Here is a 27,002-nt window from a genome sequence, read left to right on the forward strand (position 1 = left end):
CAAGTGGCGGGATACCGCACCCCAGGGTTCGTGCCCATGGGTGGATGACTCTCTGAAGTAGCATTTCCCCAACATCAGCTACGGAGCCCCCGACCCATGAGTGGGAGTCAAAAGAACACAGGAAATGGTGTATACCCTGGACCCCTCTTGGGGATACACATGCATATTTTGCCAGTGAAGGGCCCTGAAAAGTCTACAGCAAAGAAACATGTTCAACTTAGCAGAACTCAAGGCTTCCCCGGGTTATCTGGCCAGAGAACCCTTTACTGACAGAAAGCCTGTTAACTTCCCCCAGCATGCCTATGCCACGGAGCCACACTTTGGGAAAGGCTGCTCTGAGGTGCTGTGTCCAAAGCCAAAGCCTGCGTCACAGCAACAGGCCTCCCAGAAGCCGCCTGGGGTCTCGGCCCTGGCTCTCCTCCTCCTCCCACCCCTGGCCCTCTCAGCCCGCACAGTCCAAGAGGAGGGAAAAATACTCACTGCCTTGGGAGGCTCCCTCCCCTGAGGTGGCTTCTGTGTCTGTGAGAGAGAGAGAAGGAGGTGGTGAGCAGAGTGGACCAATGGAAGGGCCAGCACCAAAAGAGAGAGAAGCCGGCAGGCGGAGGCCAGGAGAAGCCGCTACCGCGTGCCCAGGGATGCTCTCTTCCCACTCAGGATGCAGGCACAAAGCCTTCGCCGTTCTCTGCTGTCTGTCGGGCCCTGAGCCGGTGCCCTTCCTCCCTGCTCTGCCAGGGTCAGCTCAGGGAGGGGCAGGCGCCATCCCTCCTGTCCCCCATCGCTTTAGCATCCTCACCTTCAGAATGGAGCCAGCGCCCCGCCCCACTCCCTGGGCTGCCATGAGCAGCACATGAGATGACACACGAGCACCTTCCCTGCAAGGACCACTGACAGTGAACAGCACTGAAGCACCTTGGGAGGAAGCGGGCCTGTGGGGGGCAGACAGGGGGCACTGGTGGCATATCCTGTTGCACCCCACCCCACCCCCATCCCTGGGTGCTCTCCCAAGTTAAGGAGGCCTCTCCTCTCCTCTTCGGGTCCCACTCCTACTGCAGAAAGAGCTCTGAGGGCCTCTGGGGTCACCCTGGAGGGGCCCAGGTGGAAAAACAGGCAGAGGATGGGGAGGTGCGGCCCCTCAGCTCTGCCCCAGGGACATGTCACTCACCTCGGTGTGCCCGTACGTGGGTCTGGAAACAGTTGTAATATTTGTACTTCTTGCCACAGATTCCACACTCGTAGGACCCTAGAAAACAGGAAAGGAAAGGACTGGTCAGCCAGCATCCAACATGCACAACCATGAGGCCCCAGGACCCCTGGTGATGCCTCCAGGTAATGCTAACTCTGTGCCAATGGGCTATCGTGTCTCCCACGAGCAAAGAGGCAGCAAGGACCGGCAAAGACAGCACTGAGCTGGAGGCCAGGAGGCTGGGGTCTATTTCAGGTTTTTGTCTCTATTTTCTGAGTGACTTTGGGAGAGTCACTTCCCGCCTCTGGGCCTCAGCTTCCAAATCTAAGACAGAGAGGGTAACTTCTTAGGTAACTCACAGTTATTCCTTGAAAGGAAAAAGGAGATGAATGTAAAAGAATTTCAGGATAAGGAATAAATTGCATCCATGTAAGGAAATCATCACTCAGATGCAATAGAATAACTTCTAGCTACCGCTCTCCCCGCCAGGAAGGACAGAGGTTAAGAGGACAGGCTTTAAACCATATATCTGGGTTCTGCCACTTACCAGCAGCATGACCTTGGTAATTTCCTTAAACACACTAAGCCTCAGTCCGCTTATCTGCACAATGGGGCTAAAAGTACCAACCTCACAGAGTTCGCCCTACGCCCCATCGGGAAGTGCCCAGCTCTACAAAATGGGGCTAAAAGTACCAACCTCACAGAGTTCGCCCTACGCCCCATCGGGAAGTGCCCAGCTCTACTACAGACGTGTCTGACAAGGAGAGGGCCTCTCTCGTCTGTTGAGGTGCCGTCTTGATCCCTCAGACGTGCAGAGATCAACATGGTATGAATGTCTGACTCCAGCCCTCTGCCAGGCCCTTCTCCCAGAGGCAGGTAGACTGAAATGGCTGAGTTCCCAGCAGGCATTTCAGATAAGTCAAAGGCAGGGCCCACCCATGCCGATCACAGGGCAAAGGCCCACGGCAGGAAGGCAAGCAGAGCCCATCAGACCCAGCCTGGCAGGGGTCCCAGGAGTTAGAGGCCCTGCCCATCCCTCACACAGGCCTGCCACCACCTGGGCCCAGGCCCCATCCCTAACAGAACGACCTGGGAGCTTGCACACACACAGAGTCCTTGACCCCACCCCAGGCTAACAGTACCAGAATGGCTAGGGCCAGGGGCCTAGGAAGCTGCCTTTTCCCAAAGCATCCACAGAGGATTCTGATGCCCAGCAACCAGGTGTGGGAACCACTGGTTTGAAGTCAGACAGCCCTGGGATGGAGTCTCAGCTAAACCATTTACTGGCCGGGCCTCAGTCTCCTTATTGGAAAACTGTGGATAACTTAAGAGCATCTATGTGAAGACTGAATGAAGCATGAGTAGTACTCCTACCACGAGCGCGGACAGTCCGTGAGTGGGACCATCATCAACTCCCACTGCCTGCGGTCTCCGACCTCGGGCCAGAGGCCCGGCTACTGGGTGTGAATTCCAAGTATCAGGTTAAGTCAGAAGAGCACTGGGCTCGGAGCCTGACCGTGAGCTCAGCTCTGCCAGCCCCTAGCTGTTTGATTGCAGGAACATTCCTTTTCCGGTCCGAGCCTCAGCTTCCTCACCTGTAAAACAGGACTATGATACCTGCATCTCATGACCAAGATCAGAATGAATGAGCTACAACCTGTGAGTCAGCGGCCCCCAGGGGGCAGCGCCACTTTGCTACTGTGGGTCACTCAAGGGAACGCTGTCCTCCAAACCAGCGTGGAATTTAGCAGCCTATTATTCAGTGGTTTTATATGTGTTACCCTTGTCTTACTGGGAAAAATATAAACCCCGGAGGGCAAAGATCAGAGTGTATATTTCCCTGTCTTCAGTCCCGTGACTAGCACACAGCGGGGGGCTCAGTAAATTCACGGCGTCCTGCTGTTCTACTCATCTGTCACTGAGTAATAAAGACCTGGACTCCCTCCCTATGCCTCCAACCCACACTTTCAACGGTTTCTGCTAATTCTCCTTCAACCGATCGGGAATTTATTGAGCGTCTTCACATGCCCGGCACCGAGGCCCCAACCATAAGCAAGATGCGATCGCTGCCCTCCGTCTGATGGGAAGCAGACAGCCCACCAGGCGAGAGGACGTGCAGAGTGGCTGTGCTACGACGGCCAAGTGCAGGACCTGGTGGGCACAGTGCGGGACCCTGACACGACTATAGCAAGGGGCCGCAGTCAGGGGCCTTGAGCAGGAGAAGGGAAAGATGGGGGGAGGTGGAGGGGCAGGCAGCCCAGGGAAGGGGGAGTCTCTCCCCAAAGGACCGAGGCCACAGCCTGTGATGGGGAAGACTTGTTTAGACTTGATGCACTTCTGATGAGGTCTCCAAGCCCCAGCTCTACCCGTCTCTGCCACTAGACCTGGGCCTCAGTTTCTCCAACTGCCCTCAGTACCCAAGGTCTTTCCTCAAACCATACAGTAAGTGTAGGCTGATGGGCAGGGCCTGCAGGCTGCGATGCCCCCGACTCACCCACCCAGTTGACACTGTTTACAAGCAGGCGTCCCACTGGCTTCTCCCTCAATCCACAGACAGCCAAGGGTACATGCAGCCTTGCTCACAGGCCTCAACCCATTCAGAGAATCACAGGGGCACAGTTCGCCAGCTTCGGGCCCTCTCCTGGCCCCAGAGCAGAGCAGACCCCTTGCTTGGCACAGAGTCTCAGGACACAGCAGTGTGTGTTGGCAGGAGGGACACCTGAGTTCAAGGCCCTGCCTCTCCCCCACTCACCCTAAGACCCCAGGCTGCAGGTGCTCTGTCTGCAGAAGGGGCTGGATGGGCAGGGAGGCTGGTGCGTGGGGAGAGTGCAACAGAGTGGCAGCCCCACAGTGCAGCGGTGTCAGCAAGCCTGGATTCAAATCCCGGCTCACCACATACCAGCCTGGGGCCCTGGACAAGTCATGGAAACGCCCACACCTCAGGCTTCCTCTCTGTAAAATGGACACAGTAAAATGCTACCCACCTCATTGGCGGGGGGGGGGGGGGGCAAGCAGTAATACTGTGGGCACTAAGCACAGTTCCTAGTACAAGGTAAGCACTCGGGAAAGGAGAGTTGCTGTTACTGTCAGCTTTCCCCAAAGTGCGCTGGGACCCAGCTTCCTGAATGCACCCCAGGGAGAGGAGCCTGTGATCAAGCAAGGGGGAGGCGCGGCCCATCTGGGGAGGCACCATGCACGGGAGCTGCGCCCGCTGGGAGAGGTCCTGCAGTAACGGAACCCAGCGGACTGTTAACCCCAGGTCTCCCAACAAATTTGGCCACGGAACTCCTTTCTCCCCTTGGCTTGTTTCAGAGCTGCAGCCCACAGCAAGTGCTGCTGAAAAGGTCCCGACATTCCTGGCTTCCAGATTCCTACACGCTCTACCAGCCCTCCGGCAGCACGTCTTCCAGGGTCCCGGGCAGGCTCAGATTTGCTGACCGGTGGCAGTGATGGGTGCAACAGGTGGCTCCCTATGTCCCTGCAGAGGCTAGCAGGCCCTGTATACTCCGGGGTCTGCAGCTGACGGCTGCACTCAGCCACGCCCCCGCCCTCATGCTGGCCCCCCGATCAGTCCTCCTGCCCTTCAGCCATCATGTACCAGATGCGTATCTCAACGCTTGGGCCCCGAATACAGTTCGCACAGATTCACCGTGAGGGCTGCCTTCCGGCGCTCTTCCATCTGAACTAGTAAGAAATCAGAAAGAGCCCTTAAAGATGGGGCCCAGTAAGGAGGGCTCTGAGTCTAGGGCTGGCCAGTCTCCTGACCTCTCAGTGCCTCAATCTCCCCATCCACACACGAGAGAGTTGGACAAGACCACGCTGTCTCCTTTTTCACTGAAGAGCTTGTGCTGGCTAAGGGGCAGCCACACTTCCCCAAGGGAGGCTGGGGTATGGCAGAACAGCAGCCACAGGCCCAGATTCCCCTGCAGTTTTATGTTTCCTCTGTCCTGATTCATAACATGGATGTAACATAAAGTTACCCATCCCGTGGTTATAACCTAACATTTCTCCCCGTAATCCTTCCAGCAAAATGACCCTCCAGGGAGGACGTACCCCATGTGTGCTGTGGCCTTGTGTACCCCTGGCCCACGGCCACCGTGTACCCCAGGCTGGTGCAGTGGGCGCTGGAGGGACCTCACGGATGGAGACTCTCCGCTCAGAAGGTCCCCCTCCCCGCTGCCTGACTCCCTGCCCCGCCGGCTTCTTCACTCCGCCCACCACTACCCGCCTGTCCTTCGTCTCCATCTCTCCCAGCCCACTAAGTGCAGGTGCTGCAACTCATCTCACTTGCGCCTCTCCAACGTCTCTGCACAGGCTGGCCTCTGACCCCACCGCACCCCACTGCACGGTGCAGAAGCAGCAACTTGCCCACTTCACACAGCCAGCTAGTGGGAGCGGGCTCTGGACTCGGGGGCTTCTCACGCATCGGCTCAGTTCATCTTCACAAATCCAGCACAGGAAGGTGATTATTATCCCCATTTTTCAGATGAGGGGGAACACATCGGGCCAGAGGTCACCTGATCTGTCCTGCTCCAGGGCCCATGTGTGTGACCACCACACAGTCAGCCCCCGGAAGGATGCCAAGAAGAAAGGGTGCCTGCTAACAGCTACCAGTTACCAAGTACACCCAGGTCTCATTTCCATCCTCCATCTTCCCAGAAGCCTCATGTGGTTGAGGACAACTCAATGGCCACTTCAACCATGAACTTGAAAGTTCTAGGGGCCAGGTGGTCCAGGGCTGGGGCCACTCAGATAGTGGCTAGTGAGGAACTGGGCTCAAAGCTGGCCTTCAGGGATCCAGAGCCATCCTACTGCCACCATGCCAGGTTACCTCCGGATGCCAAGGAACCCCCTTCAGTCATGGGGCTCCCCCTAACACTGCAGGGCAGCAGAACCCCCTACCAGGTCTGGTACCACCACAGGACCCCCAGAGCACCCTATCAAGAGCCTTGGGAGAGACTGCCTGGGATGGCTGGCAGGTCACGTCAGCACACACGCACAAGCCTTTTCCTCTCCCCCATCCCGTTGTCACTAGTGACACAAGAATCCACAGGCACTGATGAAGAGCATCTGTCTAGCATTTTCTGTAACCACCTGGCAGAGAGCCTGGCTTAAGCTCCCTTCCCAAGAGCACTGGACCAAGTGAGGCCAGGTGAGAGCAGGTGGGTGGAGGTCCCGAAGCCACTGGAGGGAGAAGTGGGAAGACGGAGGTAGAAGAGGAATGTGGGTGGCATGCCTGAACTCTATCACTGGCACCCAGAGAGCTCCAGATCGGCTCCACCACCTTTCAGGATACACAAAATGCAACAAGGCAGAAATCCAGAGCAGGTGAAGGAGAAAAGAAAAACACAAGGTGGGGGGACGGACAGATGGCTCTTACAACAGGCAGTCCCATATTTAGCTCAAAGAGTCTCGGGAGCCGCTGTTCATAGATCACATGCTCAGGAGCACCCAGCCCCCTTGGTCCTAAGAAGCAGCAGAGCTGGCCCAGGCACGGCCTGCTGGGGGACAGGGGGCCTGGAGAGGTAAGTCGTGGACAAGTAGGTTTCCTGAGGCTCTCTGGGGCTGGGACTCAGACCAAATGTCCTTGGGACCACGGTCTTCCAAGTAGAGTACAAATCCCCTGGGGATGTATGAGCACAGGGAATTTTAAGAGAATCAATTCCCAATGCATTTCTTCCTAAAACCAATGGGCCAGAGAACGTGGAGGGCAAGGAGGCCCCACTCAGCTGGTCCTCCTCACCGTCACCCTTCTCCACACGACAAACACAACGGTCCTTTCACCCACCCCTAAGCCCACCGTGGTGCTGTCCAAGGCGGATGAACATCTCAAGGCTCCAGGCAAAGAGATGCTGTGTTGGACTTAGAAAGTGGGTGGATCTAATGACTGGGAATAATTTCTTTTGTAAATTGGGTGATTTCTAATTCTTTGTTTTCAACAAAATTGAAGAAGAATCTAATGGAGTTGTCAGCGAAGAGACCACTGAAAATAATATCTGACTATAGACCCCTGTGTGATTTTTGGCATACAAACTGGAAGGTGTTCAAAGAATTGAGTGACACTGATAAAACAAGACTGCCTCCACCCCTGGCTCCTTATTTATGTGATCAAGGCTTCTAAGCACTTACACTTAAGAAAATGGAGGGCCTCCCTGGTGGCACAGTGGTTTAAGAATCCGCCTGCCAATGCAGGGGACACGGGTTTGAGCCCTGGTCCGGGAAGATCCCACACGCCACGAAGCAACGAAGCCCGTGTGCCACAACTACTGAGCCTGCACTCTAGAGCCCGCGAGCCACCACTACTGAGCCTGCGTGCCACAACTACTGAAGCCCATGTGCCTAGAGCCCGTGCTCCGCAACAGGAGAAGCCACTGCAATGGGAAGCCCACGCACTACAACGAAGAGTAGTCCCTGCCCGCGTGCAGCAATGAAGACCCAACACAGCCCAAAATAAATAAATTAAATAAATATATTAAAAAAAAAAAGAAAATGGAAAAAAGGGAATTAAACAAATGCTGAATCTTGTCTCACTCAACAATAAGAAATATTAATTCACAGAAACGTGAGCCAATTGAAGAAATAAAGGCTCATCCATTTCATTAAGAGGTGCATTTTCAGTAATTTTTTTACTTTTATGTTTGCTACTTATCTAAATTTGTTTTTGACAAAGTGTATGCTAATAGCAACTCCATCAGGAAAAACAAACGTTTTAATATGTACAGCTTTATGATCCCAACGTATTTTTTAGAAATTTCTATTTCAACTTACGTACATCTTGTTGTGGGAGATGAGTGTGAAACAGTGATCAACAAAAGACTCTCAAGCATAAAAAATACATTACATTAGGATAAAATCCTGTGAGGGAAGTGGGCTGGAAATATGAGTTCAAGGAGAAAAAGGAAAGATGTATAACTTCTGACTGTTCAAGATGAGCCTGTTCATACGGTTTTTAAAAGGATGATGGTAGATATCAAAAGCGGTGGGGTTTGGATTCCCGTGGATACACTTAAAAGAGTGGTTCAGAGTTTTATTTCCAAAATGCCACATTTAAAAAAAAACAATACAACACATCAGAAATTATATCCTTTGTAATTACTCCAACTTTGGATGAAAACGTTAGACGTCAACTCAAAAATGTGAAAGAGAATATAGTTTCTCAAAATTCTTTTAGGAGATATTGAAGAAAAGAAGTTTGAAGCCATTGGCCTTTCAGCTTCCTATCGTTCCAGAGGTAACCCCGGACGTGTCAACATCCAAGGCTTTGGCTAATACCACTGGTATCTGTTTTGCACTTTCTGTCCCCCTCAAAACCACTTTTATACCTATTACTTCAGTCTGACCTCAACAATCCTACTGGAAAGACAGGCAGACTTTATTACACCCACTGATCAACGAAGACAGTACGGCTCAGAGAGGTTAAGGGAGCCTTAACATCCTGAGCCCCACAGCGGGGCAGACCCCAGGTCTTTTGGCTTACAGTCCAGGGGCCCTTTCCCACAGAGACTCTCCAATCAGGAACCCCATCCCACCCTGGACCACCAGATGGAGAGTCAGCAACTGGGATAAGACGCACCTGAGAGGGAGGCCAGAACTCTCCCTTCTGAGTGGCTGCGGCAAACAGCTGAGTGTAGGTTCTGGCGGGCTCAGGCCCAAAGCCCTGCCAACACCGACTGAAACAGGAAACTATCAGCTGGCACTACAAAGTGGGACCTGGCACCTTCGCTGCCTGGGTTTATAAGAGACTGAAACCCATGTGTCTGTGTCTGAATGGCTGTCTGTTACTCCCTCCAGAGCTGTGGCCAAGGCCCCGCCTCCTCTTTCCCTGCCCCTCCTCCCTGGGCAGCCGTGTGTGTGTGTGTGTGTGTGTGTGTGTGTGTGTGTGTGTGTGTGTGTGTGTGTGTGTGTGTGTGTGTGTGTGTGTGTGTGTGTGTGTAAACACCACCACCCCTGGTGCCCAAAGCTCGCTGCCTAGAAACATCCTTGCAGGATCCAGGCTCCCAGCTGACTGACTCTCCCTCCTGTACCTGGTCGTGACCCTCCTCTGCTCACCCATCTCCAGGACAGGAACTCACTCCCTCACAGGCCTGTATTCAGTTACCAAACACTTTCCATAATCACAGAGTCCTCCCTTTCATGAGCTGAAATCACCTCCTGGTGACTTTCCTGTATTGGTTGGGGCTACTTGGAATGTGTCTGCCCGGTCCCATCCCACCAAAATGCTCTAAGTTGTGAATACTTAGACTCCATCATCTCTTCTGTATCATTCTTCCAGGAAATGCTCCATGGGCTGGATGCTTTTTGGTGTAAACCCAGCTCGCCTTGTCTTCATCATCTAGGACAAGGTTGACGAGCAGGTTTCTACTTCAGATTTTTCAATTCTAGCTGACTGGCAGTGACTTCCTAGTATACTGTGTTGAGAAGGATTCTGAGGTACACTGTTGGGACAGTGTGCAGTGATCAGTTAGGGATGCCTTTCACTTCTGGTTTTATCCAACAAAGTTGTCACAGTCAGTATTGTCTCTGCTCTTCTTGCTAAAAAAGGAGAGAGATACCCTTTTCTCAGTCTCTCTAGACTGAGAGATACCCTTTTCAGCACAAAGAATTTCTGGGCAGCAGGAAAGTAGCAGCAACCACTGCAAGCTTGGCAGCCAGCCTCCTGGGCACTGATGCCCCTCCCGACTCCACAAGTCTGAGAAGTTGCCAAATGCCATCCATGTGTCCAGACCCAAAGCTCCTCCATGGGAAGTGCCTCAGATAACGTTCGTGTCACTAGGAACACTGTTTGTCTGATGGTGTTAAAGGGCCAGTGAGGACTTCGGGGTGGGAACAGGCGGATGGAGCTCAGAGAAAAGGCACAGCACTGGGTGACCGAACAGGAACACTGTTCTATTCAGCAACAGAGCCCGGCCACAGCCCTGCGCGCCCCTGCCAAGTGCCCTGGGAACATGTTCACTGCACGGCGCCCAGCCACCAGGGCACAGAAGCACACTGTGGCATAAGCTCATTTAAAGGGATGGCTCTAACCAGCATTCTGTCCCGGCCAGATCCCTGGGAATGCTTTCCTTCCTTGTTTTACTTCCAGGAGCAGGTGGGAGGTGGGTGCTGTGAGTTGGAGTGGCAAATCTCTTCCATTTCCTAGGCCTTTGTTTGTCCCTCTATAAAATAAGGGGGTCTGAGTGCCGCATCTATAGCATGTGGAGCTCCTCTGCCCACTTCCGTATCCATGACAGACATCAATAATCAATCATGACACCCTTTAGAATCTTCAACACAGAACTCCTAATAGCCAGCAGCAATCGCTCAGATGTGGCCCATAAGATAATATCTACTTGCCTTTTTGAGATGAGATGAGTTCAGAATGTTCAGTTCTAACATTGATTTTTATTTTTTAATTGCCTTTCTTTCCTGCTACTAAAAGGCCAAGCCAGATTCCTCTGAGCCTGACCCTTGGCAGAAGAAACTACACCCTCAAGGAGGTCTGCCTTGATGGATGTGAGACGCCATCATGACCAGCAGGGAGTGCCCTGGCCCTGCTTTGGTACCGGCTCCAAAATGGTGGCTCCACTTCTAACTGTGGTTCTTACACCTTTTCCACAGAAGTCTTCCAAAAGCAGGTTACTCAGAAACTGCATAACATCCTCAACGTCCCTGGATTCTAGGGGGGCAGTACTAGAATAAGCTCAGGGGAGAAAACCGAGAACCAACTAGAAGCCATGTCTTCTGACACCTCACCCAGTGCCAACTTTCTTTTCTATCCTGCTTCTTCTCTACATCACACTGGCTTATTCTTCAGACCTGGGAAAAAAGCAGAAACTATTACTACTCCTTCCTCTCGAAGAGGTACTTTATACTATCAATACTAGTATTACTGCTAATAACAGCGAATTATTTACTAAGTATAATGTTGAGTACTTTATACACATTATCCTATTGAATCCTCACCTAACCCCATAAATTTGCAATTGTGAGAACTGAGGCACAGAGAGGTCTAGCAGTTTGCCCAAGGTGCAACAGCCATTAAGTCAGGGAGCCTGGATCCACTCCCAGCCTGAGGAGCCGAGCTCATTCTCCTTGCACAACACTGTCCCCTTCGGTTCCCACACCTATGAGGTGGCCAGGACAGGGAGAATGTCTCCTTTAACAGAAGAGGACATTAAGGCACAGCAAGGCCAAGGAACCTACTGCTGAGTAGCAGCTGAGCTGGAAACCAGAGTCTGTGGCTGGCATGAGGCCCTGGGGCCTCTCACTGTGCAGGGAGTTGGCCCAGGGAGGACTCCCAGCATTTCCAGAGCATGGCCACTCCAGGCTTTCCCCACTGAATCCTGACTGCTGGCCCCGCCTCAAGGTTCAGATTCAACTACCCTTCACTGGGCATCTCCCAGTGAAGGGCATAAATAACTCCTGGGTCCAGTGAGTCTTAAAGTGAGCAGGGCAGGTCCTCTCCTCAGTTAACTAACACATCCATGAGTGGCTAACACAGTCCTAGGCCTTGGGGAGTGAACACTGGTGGAGGGAGGTCAGACGCAGGCCCCAGAAAAGACTCTTCTTTCATTCGACACTGGGCTAAGTCACTCATGCTCTTCAGCAAATATTTCTGGTTCATCTCCCCTTCTGTCACATGGGAAATGGCATTTCCCCACCTCCCTGGGGTTGGGCGGGGCCACCTGACTAACCTGGCCAATGACTGTGAAGGGAATTAACACATCTCACTTGTGGATTGCAGCTGGCACATGAGTCCCTCCAGAGCTGTCTTTCCCTCTGTCACTTGGCTGGCAGCATTCCAGACAATGGCTGCTTTAAGCCTGGGTCCAGAACAGAGCAGAGCCCCCAACTGGACCACAATGGACATGTAGTGGGACCAAGAAATAAATGAACCTTTGTGGTTCTGAGCTACCAAGATCTCCTTACTTTTTAGGGCTTTTTGTTACTGTGGCATAACCTAGCCCCATTCTGACAGCTATAGCAGCAATGACAACACTGCTTCCTAGAAACTAGTACCTTGCTAGGAATTGTGTGGTGGGAGTAGGGAGCACAGACACAGATCAGACAGGTCCTGGAGCTCTAATCTCCAGGAGCTGCCCATCTTGTAGCAGAGGCAGGTGCCGACAGGGCCCCTCTAATCTCAAGTGGATAACGGGAAGTGCCCCCTGAGGGGCAGGGCAGAAACAGACCACTTCTGACCAGAAGAGATCAAGGAAGGCTTCTGGGAGGAGGGGGCACTGGAGCTAGTCTTGTAAACTGGGTTGGATTTCGGCAAAGGCATTCCAGGGAGAGAGAACAGCAGGAGCAAAGGGTAGGAAATGCTGCAGGAGAGCAGACTGTGCTGGAATGAAAGGACCGGGAAGAAAGAAATAAGAAAGGGGGCTATGGGGCTCAGGTTATGGAGGACCTTGATGCTATGGCCTTGACCTTAGATACAGTGGGGAGTGACATGGTCAGTGTTTCATTTTTGTCAAGGTCCCTGGCAGCCAAAGTAGATGGCAGGTGAGGGCAGAAAGACACAGAGGCATAGCTGTTAGCAGGACGCCACAGTGACCCACGTGGAGTGATGGTGGCCACAACCAGCCTAGGAACAGCTGGGAAAGGGAACTTGAGGCTGATCCCCAGCGGCCGGGAAGAAAAGGCAAGAGGTCTCGAGTCTAAACTTGGGGAAGCAGACACAGGGCAGCCTCCCCTGCCTGCCACACATGGGACGGGAGCCTGGAAGTCAGGAGGAGGTGGGCAGAGCTGCCCCAGGAGGGACAGGCAGAGGGGAGCGAGATGGTCTCCTGAGCACAGGAATGCGGAGGAGGGCACAGATGGAAACAGAGACCTGGGAGCAGACTAGGCAAGGTCTCCGTGCCAGGCTGGGGCACGTGGACTGTATTTTACAGACCGGGGCTGCAAACTGGTGGCCCATGGAATGACTCTCACCCACAGGTATGTTTTGCTTGGCAGATTTTAAGTCAAATTAGTCACCAACGTTTAAAGCCAAAAGAATTTACATTCAAATTCTCATTTCTGGCATGTGTTCTGTCCAGAGATCTGGCCACCCTGAGCCCGTCTCCCCACCTAGTTACCATACATGAGGCGTGGGCTCTCCAGCTGGACCCAGGCCCTACCACCTACCACCTGCCTGTCTGGCTCATCTCCGTGATGCTAAATAAACGTATCTTTCGGGCTTTGTGGGCCTTTGCGTTTGCAAACTGGCAGGAGTGCAGGCAGCCCCTAAGGGGTATCCCCTGGCTCACGCTGTAATGTAGCGGGGAGAGATAGTTTCTAAGAAGCTTGTTTCTACTGAGCTCCTCTGAGCCTGGCCCAGACCAGAAGAGGCGGGAGAAGGTGCCAGACTGCCACCCATCTGATCCTGACTGGACAACTGGTCTGAGCAGGACCCACACTGAAAGCTGCCCCCAGAGGCCCCCGGGGAAGCCCAGGAGGAAGAAATGCAGACGGGCATTTAGGACACCGAGTGATACAGGCTGTGCTGGACCCATCTGGGGTGTGGGAGCCCCATGGTGTGAGGGATTCGCCGGGCCTGCAGAAAGTTCCAGGCAACTGACTTGAGCAAAGTCTTAAAAGGACAGGTAGGGTTTTGCCACGTCAGGTGGGAAGACAAGAGCTCAGAGCAGAGCTGAGCAGGCAAAGGCGAGTGTCAGGAGCTGAGGCCCTTCCCTGAGGGCAGCCACAGAAGGCTCTCGCAGCCGGGGAGGGACAGGGATCCCAGGCCTCCCTCCCTAGCACTCCGGCTCCACGTTCCCACCCTGGCCCCAGCTCGACCCTGCGGACGCGCGCTCACCCAGGGTCTGCTGGTTGCGGACACCGCCAATCACCACGCAGATCTCGGCAGGCACGTCGCCGGTCCCATCCTTGCTCACCCCCTTCTTCTCCTCCTTGGCCTCGCCCTGCCAGATCACCTCCTGGATGTAATCATCGGGCAGCTCCGTCTTGACCTTCACCTCCGTCATCGTTCCCTGCTCGGCGCTCAGTGAGGCCTCGGCCGGCACAGGCTCTGGCCCCTCCACCTTGGTGCTCTTCTGGTTGCGCTTCAAGCGCTCCCTGGGAAAGAAGACAGTCTGCTCAGTGTGGACCCCAGACTCGCCCCAGACCTACCTGGGAGCGCCCCAGCCAAGGGGGGGTTGCAAAATTTTTAGCTATAGACCCACCTCTCACGTGACCCGCACCCTAAAGCACAGGTTCCCACCGCTGCCCTTGAGGGTCCTCCAGGGAACCCTGGGGCTCCAAGGAACACAGTTTGAAAATCACTGGACTAGGATGGCTCAAACTGCACCCATTTTGCAGATGGAAAAGCTGGGGTCTAAATGTGACCAGTAACTCTTGTAACTGGAGTTACAAGAGACCTGCAAGAAAAGCTCTGTGACCATAAATCAGCTGAGAATCTTGGTAAAATGCAGATTTGGTGCAGCAGGTCTGCAGCTTGGCCTGAGATTCTGCATTTCTAACAAGCACCCAGTGGAGACAGGTGCTGCTAGCCCTTAATGGCAGTTTGAGCAGCAGGGGATTCAGTGGCTTGATGTATGCAGAGCGCGTGGTGCCCTTCCCTTTGCTCCTTGGCGGAAGGGCTGCAGAGCTCACCCTGCTTTACAGTAGGGAACATACAGGCCAAAAGGCTCACTGAGGGGGAGGCCACAGAGCCAACACTTGGCCCCCCCCACAATCTGGCCTCTAGGTGGCTCTTCAAATAGGAGAAAACATCCTCAAGTTAATACGAGGGTGGGCCCTGAGGCCTAGAGCAGGGCTGCGACCTGCCCAGGGCCACACACAAGATTGGTGGTGGGCCGAGGCACGAAGCCAGGTCCCGGCCATCCACTCCTGAACTGTTCTCCTTTCAGTGAGACTCTCTGTGTTATGAGAGCCCCCTCATCCTTCTGGCAGTGGTGGGGAAGCTGAGGCACGCACAAGCTGGGGAATCAGGTCACGTTCCAGGCCTGGGGATGCTGCCCTGGCCATGTCCAGCCCTCTCCAGTGCTCCAGAGAAGCAGCTGGACCGTGAACTTCAAGGCCCAGGCTCAGGCAAGGCTGGCTAGCATACCAACTGGAGCTTAGCGGAGGTGCCCGGGCTGGGAGGCAGGACCCGGGATCTCATCCTGGATCAGCAGTGGGCTTGCTCTGTGACTCTGGACAAGACTCTTCCCCTCTCTGGGCTTCCAGCTCCATCTACCACAAGAACATGGGTTTTATCGTGTCCACTGACCCGCCCAGCTCTCAACTTTCTCCCAGGTTGGGGAACTGAGCAGAGAGAGAGAAGGAAGGCTCTAGCTGATGATGAGGGGGCAGAGAAGGGCCACTGGGGTGGTCCTATGACTGCACTGTGTCTCCCCACCCCCGCTTCACGTGGTGAAGTCCTAATACCCAACGTGACTGTGTCTGGAGATAGGGCCTTCAGGACGTAATTAAGATTAAATACAATCCGAACAGTAGGGCCCTTATCTGATAGGACTGTGGCCTTAGAAGAAGGAGAGAGATCTCTTTCCCCGCTATTTCTCTACCATGTGAGGACACAGAGAGGAGGCTGTCTGCAAACCACAAAGAGGGAGCAGAGGCTGCCTGATGGCCTGGCGGGAAGGAGGTGCGAGGAACTGGGATGGAAAGAGCACTGAGTTGTGAATTTGGATCATCCCAGAGCCAAATCTCAGAACTGCCACTCTCTCAAGTTGTGGGTTCCTGCAAAAGTGACTTCACCCCCGAGCCTCAGTCTTCACACCCATTCGATGGGGATAAACACGGGCACCCACCCCACAGCACTGTGATGCAGACACAAGGCAATGTCTGCAAGGGACCTAGACCGCTGGCCCCAGTGGAGATGTTCTGGGGTACCTACCGTCTATATGGGGGGCAGGGGAAAGAAGTGTTCAGAGAACGAGAGCATGCAGGGGAAGAGTCTTACACGCGTAGATTTTAGTGCAGGGGCTGTGGAAGCAAAGCAGTGGGGTTTAAAGCACAGCACTGTCATGCCAGCTTGGAACCCTGAGTGGGCCCTGACCCTCTCTGAGTCTGTTTCCGCACCTGTGAGGCAGGGAGCCCCACACTAACTCAAAGGGCCTCGTGAGGACCAACTGCAAAAATGTACAACCAGGACACTGTCTAGAGCGACTCCTAGAGTGGGGATGCTAGTGCTGAGGGAAACTGGTGATAGAAGTTGCTGAAATCCCTCCCTATTCCCTAGCTGAGACCACGTGGGTGCTACAACTGGCCAGTCCTGCCCACCCTGAGGCTCGCTGAGCACAGAGATAGAACTCAGGGACCCTGTCCGACCCTCCATTCCAGCCTGGCAAGAACACAGCCCACGGGTCCTAGGGGCTGCTGGACAGGCAGGCAGCTGAGGACTCTCCCTGGCTTGGGCCTGGCTGGTCCCGACCCCGGCTGCACATGGGGCTAAGCCCCAAGTTCAGGGCAGATGGGCTTCCCAGGGCCCGCAGAGAGGCCCACCAGAGCGGAGGTGTCCCACCTGTCAGTGTTCCCCACAGCTGACGTCACAGGATGGGAAGGACATAGAACAGCTCCCTGCCCAGAATGCCCTCCCCCCAGGACCTGTGAGCGCTTGACCATCCTGTCTTAACAGACCTAGTGTCCCTTCCTGCCCTCCAGGACCTCATTAGCATCTGCCATCCTGGTGGGAGGGGGGAGCTGTTGGAGTCTGACAGGTTGGGTGTCCACAAACCCCGCAACCTCTGGCCAGAGATTCCCCTCTCTGAGTCTGTTTCCTTGTCTGCTAAAGGGGGACTGTGATCCTTGCCAGCGCGGGGCGGGAGGGGAGCCAGAGAGCTGTACAGAGTGGATCTCCTTGGACGGCAGCGGCCATTATGATGACACTGGTCCATGATGATATCCCTGCCTCTGGGAAGCCTTCCCTGCTTGCTCGAGATGGCGTTAGACCCCATCTCTGAATGCCCCGTCTGCCTTGCACAGGTGACTCTCACACAGGTGACTCTCACACCCTCTTGCCCACAAGCACAACGGCACACAACCATCCACTCTCTTACAGGTGACATCCCTGAACCCTTGCTGCACTGAGAACACGGGGGACTTCTCTTCCCCCAGCTTCACACTTTAGATTTACAAGCCCAAATGTTGCTTTTCTCGGATGCTTTACATTTAATTAGGCATCTTAATAACAACAGAATTGCAGAAGTACTTATATCACTGTGGATTAGTGGTACAGCTCCTTCTAACTTCTTTACAAAAATATTTTTTCATGTATCATTTTTTAAAGTAGAGCTCATTATTTTAATTATATCCATTTAAATGTACACTGGAGCCCATGGATATTCTCAGCACGAATCATTAGGTATATTAGTGAAAAAGCACTTGGAATCTATCTACATGCTGACACTCCATAATCTATTCTATTTGTGTCACTGTAAAATAGATTTATATATAGATAACTACAAAATAGTTGCTTAAGATATGCTATGAATTTTATATTTAACCCGAGTCACGCTTCAACATAAAATCCAATGTCAGGCACTAAAAGGATATTTCTCAGTAAGCACATGTCTGTGGTCACTGGTTACTGCTCATCCCAGAATGCCAGGAGAGAAGTCAGACCAAGTGGGTCCCTGCCGAAGGAATTCCCTAACAGCCCTGGCCTTTCACTAAGGCAATGGTTCTCAAAGTGTTTTCCTTAAAGGCCTAGGGGTTCCAGAGCAAAGGCCCAGAAGCACCCATGAGGCCTGGATAACAGAGTGGTGGTGACTAGACCTCCAAGAACCCCTACTTTCTCCGTCTTTGATATCTACAGCTTTGCTTCTAATGGGTGGTAAATGGCGGCTCCCCTGAAAGACGGGCCTAGGACCTAATCCCCAGAACCTGTGAATGCAAACTCATTTGAAAAAAGGCTCTTTGTAGATGTAATTCATTTAAGGATCTTGAGAGGAGATCATTCTAGATTATCTGGGTGGGCCCTGTATGCAATGACAAGTGTCCTCATAAGAGACATGTGGGAGATTTACAGACAGAAGAGGGGACAATACAGAGAAGAGGAGGCAGCATGACCACAGATTGGAGCCATGCGGCTCTATAAGCCAAGGAATGCTGCAGCCACCCAAAACTGAAGAGGCAAAGCGCAGATCTCCCCAGAGCCTCCAGAAGGCGTGTGACCCTGGCCCAAGACCTTGATTTCAGACTTCAGGCCTCCACAACTGTGAGATCAAATTTCTTTTGTTTTAAGCTATGGAGTTTGTGGTAATTTGCTACACCAGCCACAGGAAACTAATACACAAGGCGTGACTAAATTGGAAGAAATACCTCCGAAGCAGTTAACTTTTGCAAACCACTGACCTCCACCACCCCCAAAGTTTTCTTTTCCTTCGTTCTTACTCATCCCCGGGACTGAATCTGATATGGTCAGTCCAATGTGCCCGCAGGGCCTGCCTGGGGGAAGTTTCAGAAACAAATCTCTTCCTCTGGGTCTTACCAGATGGTTCGGTGCTTATACTCATCCCGTCACATCTGGCACTCACAAGCACCCTGTGGCCAGAGGGGGAACCAGAACAGAGGACAGGGCCCGTGTCTGTTCCGTCCCCATCCACATCCAGCCCTAGCCTGGGCCCTGCGGCACAGTATGAACTCAATCAACACGGAGAATGAACGGCATGCCCAAGGGCGCAAGACTTCCAGCCATGAGCTTGTCTGAACAACTCTCGTGACTCCTATCCTGGGGCCGTTCCCACTGAGCCCTGCAGTCCAAGACAACGCAACCAAACAACTTCTCAGTGGATTGGGGGCTCAAAGACAAATTCCACTTCTGGCCATGTTGACGGAAGAGTCCCAGTGATGCCCGGTGCCTGGGAGTCAGACGACGTTCTCTCCGAGTACAGTTTCCACATCATCCCACCGAAAATGCTAATGCTTCAAGTTCTACCAAGCCACAGTAGTAATGAGACGTCCTCAGCACACTGGACTTCGGTCCCACCCCTGCTTGATTCTGTTTTCCCATCTGACGACAAGTGAGCTACAGTCTGAGATGTCGAAGGCTCTGGTGGAGGCCAGACCTCTACCCCGAAAGTGTGCATGTCTCCTTGGACGGGGAGCAGGGCATCTGTCTGTGCTCCAAGACTCAGCCTGAGGGCCACTCCACCTCCCCCAAAGGCCACTGCTTCTTTACTCTAGTACTTTAGCCACCTGAAACAATGTTAAGGGAGGGGGGATCTCTAATCACAGTGTGTAAGCAATGACTTGGTTAAGCCCCTCTAGAATAAAACCTCATTAAAAGACTCCAAGCAGGGCTTCCCTGGTGGCGCAGTGGTTGAGAGTCCGCCTGCCGATGCAGGGGACACGGGTTCGTGCCCCGGTCCGGGAAGATCCCACGTGCCGCGGAGCGGCTGGGCCCGTGAGCCATGGCCGCTGAGCCTGCGCGTCCGGAGCCTGTGCTCCGCAACGGGAGAGGCCACAACAGTGAGAGGCCTGCATACCGCAAAAAAAAAAAAAAAAAAGACTCCTAGCATTACAAATGAGCGTTAACTGCACTCAAGGTGAGCTTAAATACACTCTTCATGAATGCATGGATACATGGGGTGTTAAATGAATGAACACACATCCAGCCATGATTTCAGTGGCTGTGTTTACCCTGCTGCAGAGGCTGACCACTGACCTAGGCCTCCAGCTCTATCCAGCTGCCCACCTACCGATGATCTGAGTACAAATGATTATCATCCGTAGATGTTGGCAGGCTCCTCCTTGGCAATGCTTTCTAGGTCCAATGAGGTTTTTGCCTCCCCCATTCCACCAGAGCCGTTCTTTCCAAGGCCTCCTGGGACCTCCATTCTCCTAGATCCAACAGTCCCTTCTGGGTCCTCATTGAGTTCATCCTCTATCAGCAGCCTCTAACGAGCTCCCCTCTCTCCTCCTCCAACCCTTTCCTCACTAAGCTCTGGGCCTGCCCGGTGGGCCTCCCACCTTCCAGCCACTCTTCACCAACCCAACGCTTATATGTCAACCTGCCCCAAGGATCAGTTCTAGAGCCTCTTCTTTTTTTTTTTTTGCGGTACGTGGGCCTCTCACTGTTGTGGCCTCTCCCGTTGCTGAGCACAGGCTCCGGACGCGCAGGCTCAGCGGCCATGGCTCACGAGCCCAGCCGCTCCGCGGCACGTGGGATCCTCCCGGACCGGGGCACGAACCTGTGTCCCCTGCATCGGCAGGCGGACTCTCAACCACTGCGCCACCAGGGAAGCCTGAGCCTCTTCTATTTTTATCCATACTCACTTCCTACATGATCTCCCCTAGATTCATGCTTTTAAATATTAACTATGTGATGATAAATCCCAAATCATACCTCCAACCTGGACCTCCCCCCGACCCCCGAGCTCCAGACCCGCATGACAACTACCCACTGGACACTTCCACCTAGACGTCTAACACGCACCCGTATTTACAGGTCCAAACTGAACTGCAGCTACGTCCCTTCCCCCAAGTCAAGAAAACAATTCTTCTGACTCCAACCCCAGTGCTCTTCCCGCTAAATCCCGCAGCTTAAGACACGGTCATGAGATAGCGGCAGTCTTCTCCACTTCAGTTAGTATAATTCCGCCCCTCCAGCTCCTCAGACCCAGACTCTGGGAATCATCCTTGTCTCCCCCCCCTCACTCTCTCCGAAGCAACATATCAGCAAATCCTATCAACCCTAGCTTCAAAATATGCCCAGAACCTGAACACTCCTTACCACCCCACGGCCACCACTCTCGTCCAAGCTGCCTTCCCCTCTCTCCTGTCTTGCTGTAGCATTCTCACGGCCCGTCTCCCTGGTCCTATCCTGGCCCAACGCCCCAAAACTGACGTTTGACACAGCAGCCAGAGCCTTCCTATTCAGCTAGCTCGTGTCACTCCTCAGCCCAGCACTCATTTAGGGCTCCGTGACTCAGTGCAGCAGCAGAGTCCTCGCCCCGGCCCGCAGGGCTCTCTGCGACACGCCCCACACGCCCACGGACCGCATCTGCTCACACCGCCCCTCTCCTGCTTTCCTCGCTGGCCCCACCAGCCTGCTCGCTGTCCCCTGGGCACGAGGGCAAGCTCCCCCCTCAGGCCTGAAATGCTCTGCCCTCCTCCCCGGATGTCCCCACAGCGAGTTCTCCACTCCCCCAGGTCTCTACTCAAACATCCCAGTGCCGGCAGAGAGATCCGTGGCCGTCTGATCCCAAACGTCAGCCGTCTCCCCTGCGCTCTACCTTCAACGCTCCACAACCCTTCCCGGCTTCACGCCTTCTGCTCAGCATCTACCCTCCATTCGTGTAACATGCTTGTTACTCCTCGTCCGCTTCGTTGTCTCCCCAAGTAGAATGACAGCTACAAGAGGACGGAGACTTTGTCTCCTCTGTTCACTGTCACGTGCCAGCACCTACAGCAGCGCCTGGCGTGGGGGAGGTGATCAATAAACACCTGTTCACTGAAGGAGTCAAGAATGAGCCCAGCAAAGGTCAATGCCATTGTGGCCCTCGAGGTGTCTCCCTCTACCCACCCCGCAAAAGAACTGTCGGTGGTTGAACTGCTTCAGCTGGTACCCAGGACTGAAGGCAGCAATGTCCCACCCATCTGGCCCTCGGTACAACACGGGCTGAGGACGTTTCACAGGAGCCAGTGTTCTGAATAAGTGACGCTTATTCCTGAAGTGTCACGGTCTCCTCTCCATCCTTCCCAATGGAAATTCTCTTAAATGTAACACACTCTTCCTACTTTCTAAATTGCCAAAATGCAGCAGCCTTGGTAATGCTCTAACAGCAGCTCTTCTTTTCCTCCAGCTTTACTGAGATACTAGTGACGTATAACATGTAAGTTCAAGGTGGACAAGGTGATGATCTGATATTACATAATGACCTCAACTCTTGAAGATGCAGGGTCACCATTGTATCTTCCATTAGCAGATTCAGGCCCTCAGGCAGGCATGGGGTGTTGACACCCTGTCTCAGGGTGACAACGGCCTGGGAGCCTGCAGCCTCCACCAGTGGCTCTGGGAATGCCCCCTCTGCTTCTAACAGGTCCCAGATCCGAATCTGCCTGCCAATTCCATGTGGTTCTGGGAGACCTTCAGAGGTAAGGGCTCTACCCCACTGCTTTGTGTATCCCTGTGCCTAGCCCCTGGCTGATGTCAGCTAACGCCTGCTGAACGATACAAACCGAAAACGGCAGGTGCAAAAATGCCAGCATACGGGGTGGAAGAGATGCCGGTGGCAATGATGCCAGTAACAGGGTGAGTGAGGACAGGGCAGCTGTGACATACCGAGTGGCTAGGACGGGCCAGTCACAGTGCTGCTTCAGGCCCTATGCATGCACTGTCTCCCTGCTCTCCACAATGCCTTACACAGCAGGTAGTTTTGCTCTACAGATAAGAACACTGAGGATTGGAGAAACAGTGACTCATGGTCACACAGCTTTCTAGTGACAGAAGCAGGATTCAACCAGGTCTGCCTGACTCCAACCCCTGGGCTTTTTTAATCATTTGGATGATTTCAGTTTTTCTCAAGAGAAGAGAAAATAATGAAAACACTTGTTGAATGAATGAACAAATAGATGACTAAATGACAGGAAGCTCCAAGAGATGGGGAACATATGTATTCCCTTGTCTCCTACAGTATCCTTAGTATCTTGACCGAACAGGCACATGCTAGATGCTAAAAACAGGAACATGGAAATGCAAGAAAACAAAGGAATGGAGGGCTCCATCTCTGCCACAGAGAAAGGTGTTTGGGCTCTGTGTTCAGTGCTGACATTCAGCTCTCCCCGACGTGCCCTAGAAAGGCTGCTGTGCTCACACCTGTCCTTTGGATGTAAAGAGTCCTGTTTTTAGCCACAAGGACAGAAATCATAATGGGGACAAAGGTCGCAGCTTTACCACTAGCCTGGAAGGGCCAAAAGAGAGAAACTACAGCAAAGCCCCAGTTTCTACAAACCCCAGTAACAAGGCAGCTGTATTTACGATTCCACCCACGATTCAAATCTTTACGTCATCACCCATGCCTTAATAACCCTCAGAATGATCTACTTCTGGCAGGTAGCACTGATATATTTTAATAAACAGTCAAGTAGAAAAGATTAGATTAATAGATTAAAACTAATAACCTCTTAAACAACTCTTAACAGTCTAGAAGTTCAAAATAACCTACAATGCATAAATATATCATTAGTTTGAGTTAATTCTTAGGCACTTAATTTTCTTCAATGTATGGTATCAGTCAGCCACAACGCTGAGTAATACCGCAGCTCAGAAAGACGGCATGAAGACTTAAATATTAAGAGTTAATTCCCCGGTTAATTTAAACCTAAAATAGAGAAAAGCAGGAGTCTTGAGCAATGCTGTCAAGTCACAAACTCTGACATGTAGCAGGCAGGGCCCTCTGGGGAAAGCTGGGAGCTTCTTTCAAGGCTGCCATGGCACATGGAAGGTTGGCCCAGGTCAGCAGAATTACTGTTAACAGCCTCTTAAACAGATGCACTGCCTTCGTTTTCCAATGGATCTGGCCTTGGTACAATACATATCAGCCAGCAATGCGCACGGCTCTCTGAAGACCCACCTTGCCGCGGCTCTCCCTACACAACTTTGGGACCCTGCAGACTCAGGAATTCTCACCCACTTAGAATGCCCTTGACAGGCAGGTGGGGAAGGGGAGGCCACAGAGGAGCCCATGCCCACAGTCCTGCATCTTCCGGGGCACCCGTGGTGGCCCACGCAGACCCCAGGGAGCATGTAACTCAACCATGAAGAGTGAGACCATACCTAGGTTCTCTTGCTGGCCATATAAACAGAGGATAAATACACCCTTTCTGCCGTCAATGTTATTTCCTGCTGAGGCTGTGACTTGGCCTCGATCGCTGATGCCCAACTCCTCTGGCCACCCTCCTTGGAATGAAATGTAAAGAAGCTTCCCAATGGGACCGCTCCCCTTCCACCCTGCCCACATTGACAACTGATACCAGGAGCCGCTCAGCTGCTTAGAAAGCTCTGTCGTCCCTCCAACGTGCTCGTCCCATCCTGGCACTACCTCTGGCCTCCACCCCTCCGCTCTTTACCCACCAGCCCTTGAGATGGGCTGATGACAGACTTGAGGTCGGGAATGCACAGCCAGCTCTGTCCACACGCCCTAATGTGAGCACCTGGGCTTGGACCCTCACTGCCCAGAGGCGTGCTGTCCCCAGACACATAAGCGAGACTCCTCGCTACACAGTCCAGCCCTTCAAGGGGTTTGAGGATGATAAACTAGGTGCATGGACCGTTGCCAAGCTTCCTAACCTGCGCACGCCTCTCTTTCCTGACGTGTAAGCACTAACCTCAAAGGGTTGTTTAGAAGATTAAAGCACAGGGCTTCCCTGGTGGCGCAGTGGTTAAGAATCCACCTGCCAATGCAGGGGACATAGGTTCAAGCCCTGGTCCAGGAAGATCCCACATACCGCAGAGCAACTAAGCCCGTGCGCCACAACTACTGAGCCGGTGCTCTAGAGTCCGCGAGCCACAACTACTGACGCCTGCATACCTAGAGCCCGTGCACCACAACGAAGAGTAGCCCCTGCTCGCCGCAACTAGAGAAAGCCCGGGCACAGCAACGAAGACCCAATGCAGCCAAAAAAAAAAAAAAGATTAAAGCACAGAGATGTTCATAAGGTGCCCAGCACAGCACCACACACATAGTGGGACTCATTAGCTTTTTTTTTTTTTTTTTTTACATCTTTATTGGAGTATAACTGCTTTACAATGGTGTGTTAGTTTCTGCTTTATAACAAAGTGAATCAGTTATACATATACGTATGTTCCCATATCTCTTCCCTCTTGTGTCTCCCTCCCTCCCACCCTCCCTATCCCACCCCTCTAGGTGGCCACAAAGCACCGAGTTGATCTCCCTGTGCTATGTGGCTGCTTCCCACTAGCTATCTATTTTACGTTTGGTAGTGTATATATGTCCATGCCTCTCTCTCACTTTGTCCCAGCTTACCCTTCCCCCTCCCCATATCCTCAAGTCCATTCTCTAGTAGGTCTGTGTCTTTATTCCTGTCTTACCCCTAGGTCCTTCATGACATTTTTTTTCCCCCTCAGATTCCATGTATATGTGTTGGCTTACGGTATTTGCCTTTCTCTTTCTGAGTTATTTCACTCTGTATGACCGACTCCAGGTCCATCCACCTCACTACAAACAACTCAATTTTGTTTCTTTTTAGGGACTCATTAACTGTTAGTTCTCTTCTCCTGTCCTTACCAAGCACTCGCCAGGCAAAATGTAAAAAGTTTGGTCCAACTATGAAAAAGATGAGCTCTTAGGCCATGGGTGGAGAACTCATAAATGAAGGCAGGAGAGAAATGTTTAGCCCCTGTGAAAACCAAAGGAGTGGAGGGCACAGCCCCCTACACGCAGCAGCGATGAAAAGGAGGGAGAGGTGGGGACACACATCGGCAGGTTCACTACGGAAGGTAGGCATGACCAAGATGGTAGGTGTGACGTACCCACACTCTTAACCATCGCGGTTTGCATCGAACCTGGAGGAAGTGGAAGCCAAGGGGTGAGGATTTTTCTCTCCTGTTGGCAGAGCCAGACAGTGAGGCTGTGGATGCTTCCCGAGATACTTTCTCAGATCGAGGGCCCTTGTCATTAAGGGGCTCAAGAAGCAACCAGGTCAGATCATCCTGGTTCCATTCTCAAGAATGTGCTTCTTCAGGATAAGACAAGACTTCCGGATGCTCTGAACTGGTAACTGCAGCTTCACAAGGAGAACTTGCTTAATTTGCTTAAGGAGCACAGGTGGGAAACTCGAGCTGGGTGGGTGGACTGAGCCCAGGTTCCCTAGAGATTCCAATCACTTCCCTTTGCTGGACCACCGCAAGCTGAAGAACACAGTACCATTTGGAAAAAGGACTTACCGATTTTGACGCATACGACTTGTAGTTTGCGTTTCTGTGGCTGTCTCCAGAGGACAAATCCAAGGATGTCTGAATTTTCCAGAATCGGCCCTATTTGTGCAGAGACTAGGCTTAACAGTAACTGATTTAGCAGACAGTGAACTCTGCCCATCCAGAAAAGCAAGGGATCCCCTTGGAGCAAGTATATGAACCCTCAGAATCAGCCTGCAATTTATGATTTTTTTTTTTTGCAGTACGCGGGCCCCTCACTGCTGTGGCCTCTCCCGTTGCGGAGCACAGGCTCCGGACGTGCAGGCTCAGCGGCCATGGCTCAAGGGCCCAGCCGCTCCGCAGCATGTGGGATCCTCCCGGACCGGGGCACGAACCCGTGTCCCCTGCATCGGCAGGCAGACTCTCAACCACTGTGCCACCAGGGAAGCCCCAATTTATGATTTTTGTAAGCCAAACTTTGGCCCAAGCTTGGTAGGGTGAGAACACACATTTCTGGAAATCAAATGAGCTCCAATTACAGGAACATAAACCTAGAGTCAAGATGAAGATGCAGCCTGACTAAAATATACCCAGAGCTGGTTCTCAAATAATTCATTCTGCTAAGACCATACTCGTCACTGACTAGCATCAGGCCTACTGATACTACTGAATTTTGTGCAAATAAGGTTAATTTGTTTAGGGCTACTTTAATTTTCCTGCTGAAAACCAAAACGCTAAACAAGAAGAAGATATTATTTTAAAAATAATTATGCAGCCGTACACATGTGGTTATGAGATTAAACTATCCACCCGTGGAAAATCTTGGCTCAAAGGACAAGACTCAGCAAGGCCCAAAGCCATTTGATTATTTGGGTGACGGTGAACGAGTCTATTTCTCAGTTCTCTCTGAGGAGGAGGGATGCCAATCACTGCCTCAGATGGCCCCTTGGAGGAGCAAGTGAGATGTGAAAACTGCAGGACACAGGATGTGGATCACGGTAGCCCCTCCACAAA

The 27,002-nt window shown here is 52.7% G+C and overlaps 1 protein-coding gene across 3 annotated transcripts in view; it reads right to left on the bottom strand.

Annotated features, from left to right (window-relative positions):
* The window catches only part of ZNF618 (zinc finger protein 618), a 271,355-nt gene that overhangs the window by 52,227 nt on the left and 192,126 nt on the right, over nt 1-27,002 (bottom strand). For all 3 annotated transcript variants that reach the window (XM_032635484.1, XM_032635485.1, XM_032635486.1), the window contains 3 exons: nt 13,962-14,221; nt 1,163-1,240; nt 481-519 (listed from right to left, as the gene is read on the bottom strand). In XM_032635484.1, coding sequence (XP_032491375.1) covers nt 481-519; nt 1,163-1,240; nt 13,962-14,221 — 377 coding nt within the window. The remainder of the gene's footprint in view (nt 1-480; nt 520-1,162; nt 1,241-13,961; nt 14,222-27,002) is intronic.

The sequence above is a fragment of the Phocoena sinus genome, chromosome 6, assembly GCF_008692025.1.
Source record: "Phocoena sinus isolate mPhoSin1 chromosome 6, mPhoSin1.pri, whole genome shotgun sequence".
Classification (NCBI taxonomy): domain Eukaryota; kingdom Metazoa; phylum Chordata; class Mammalia; order Artiodactyla; family Phocoenidae; genus Phocoena; species Phocoena sinus.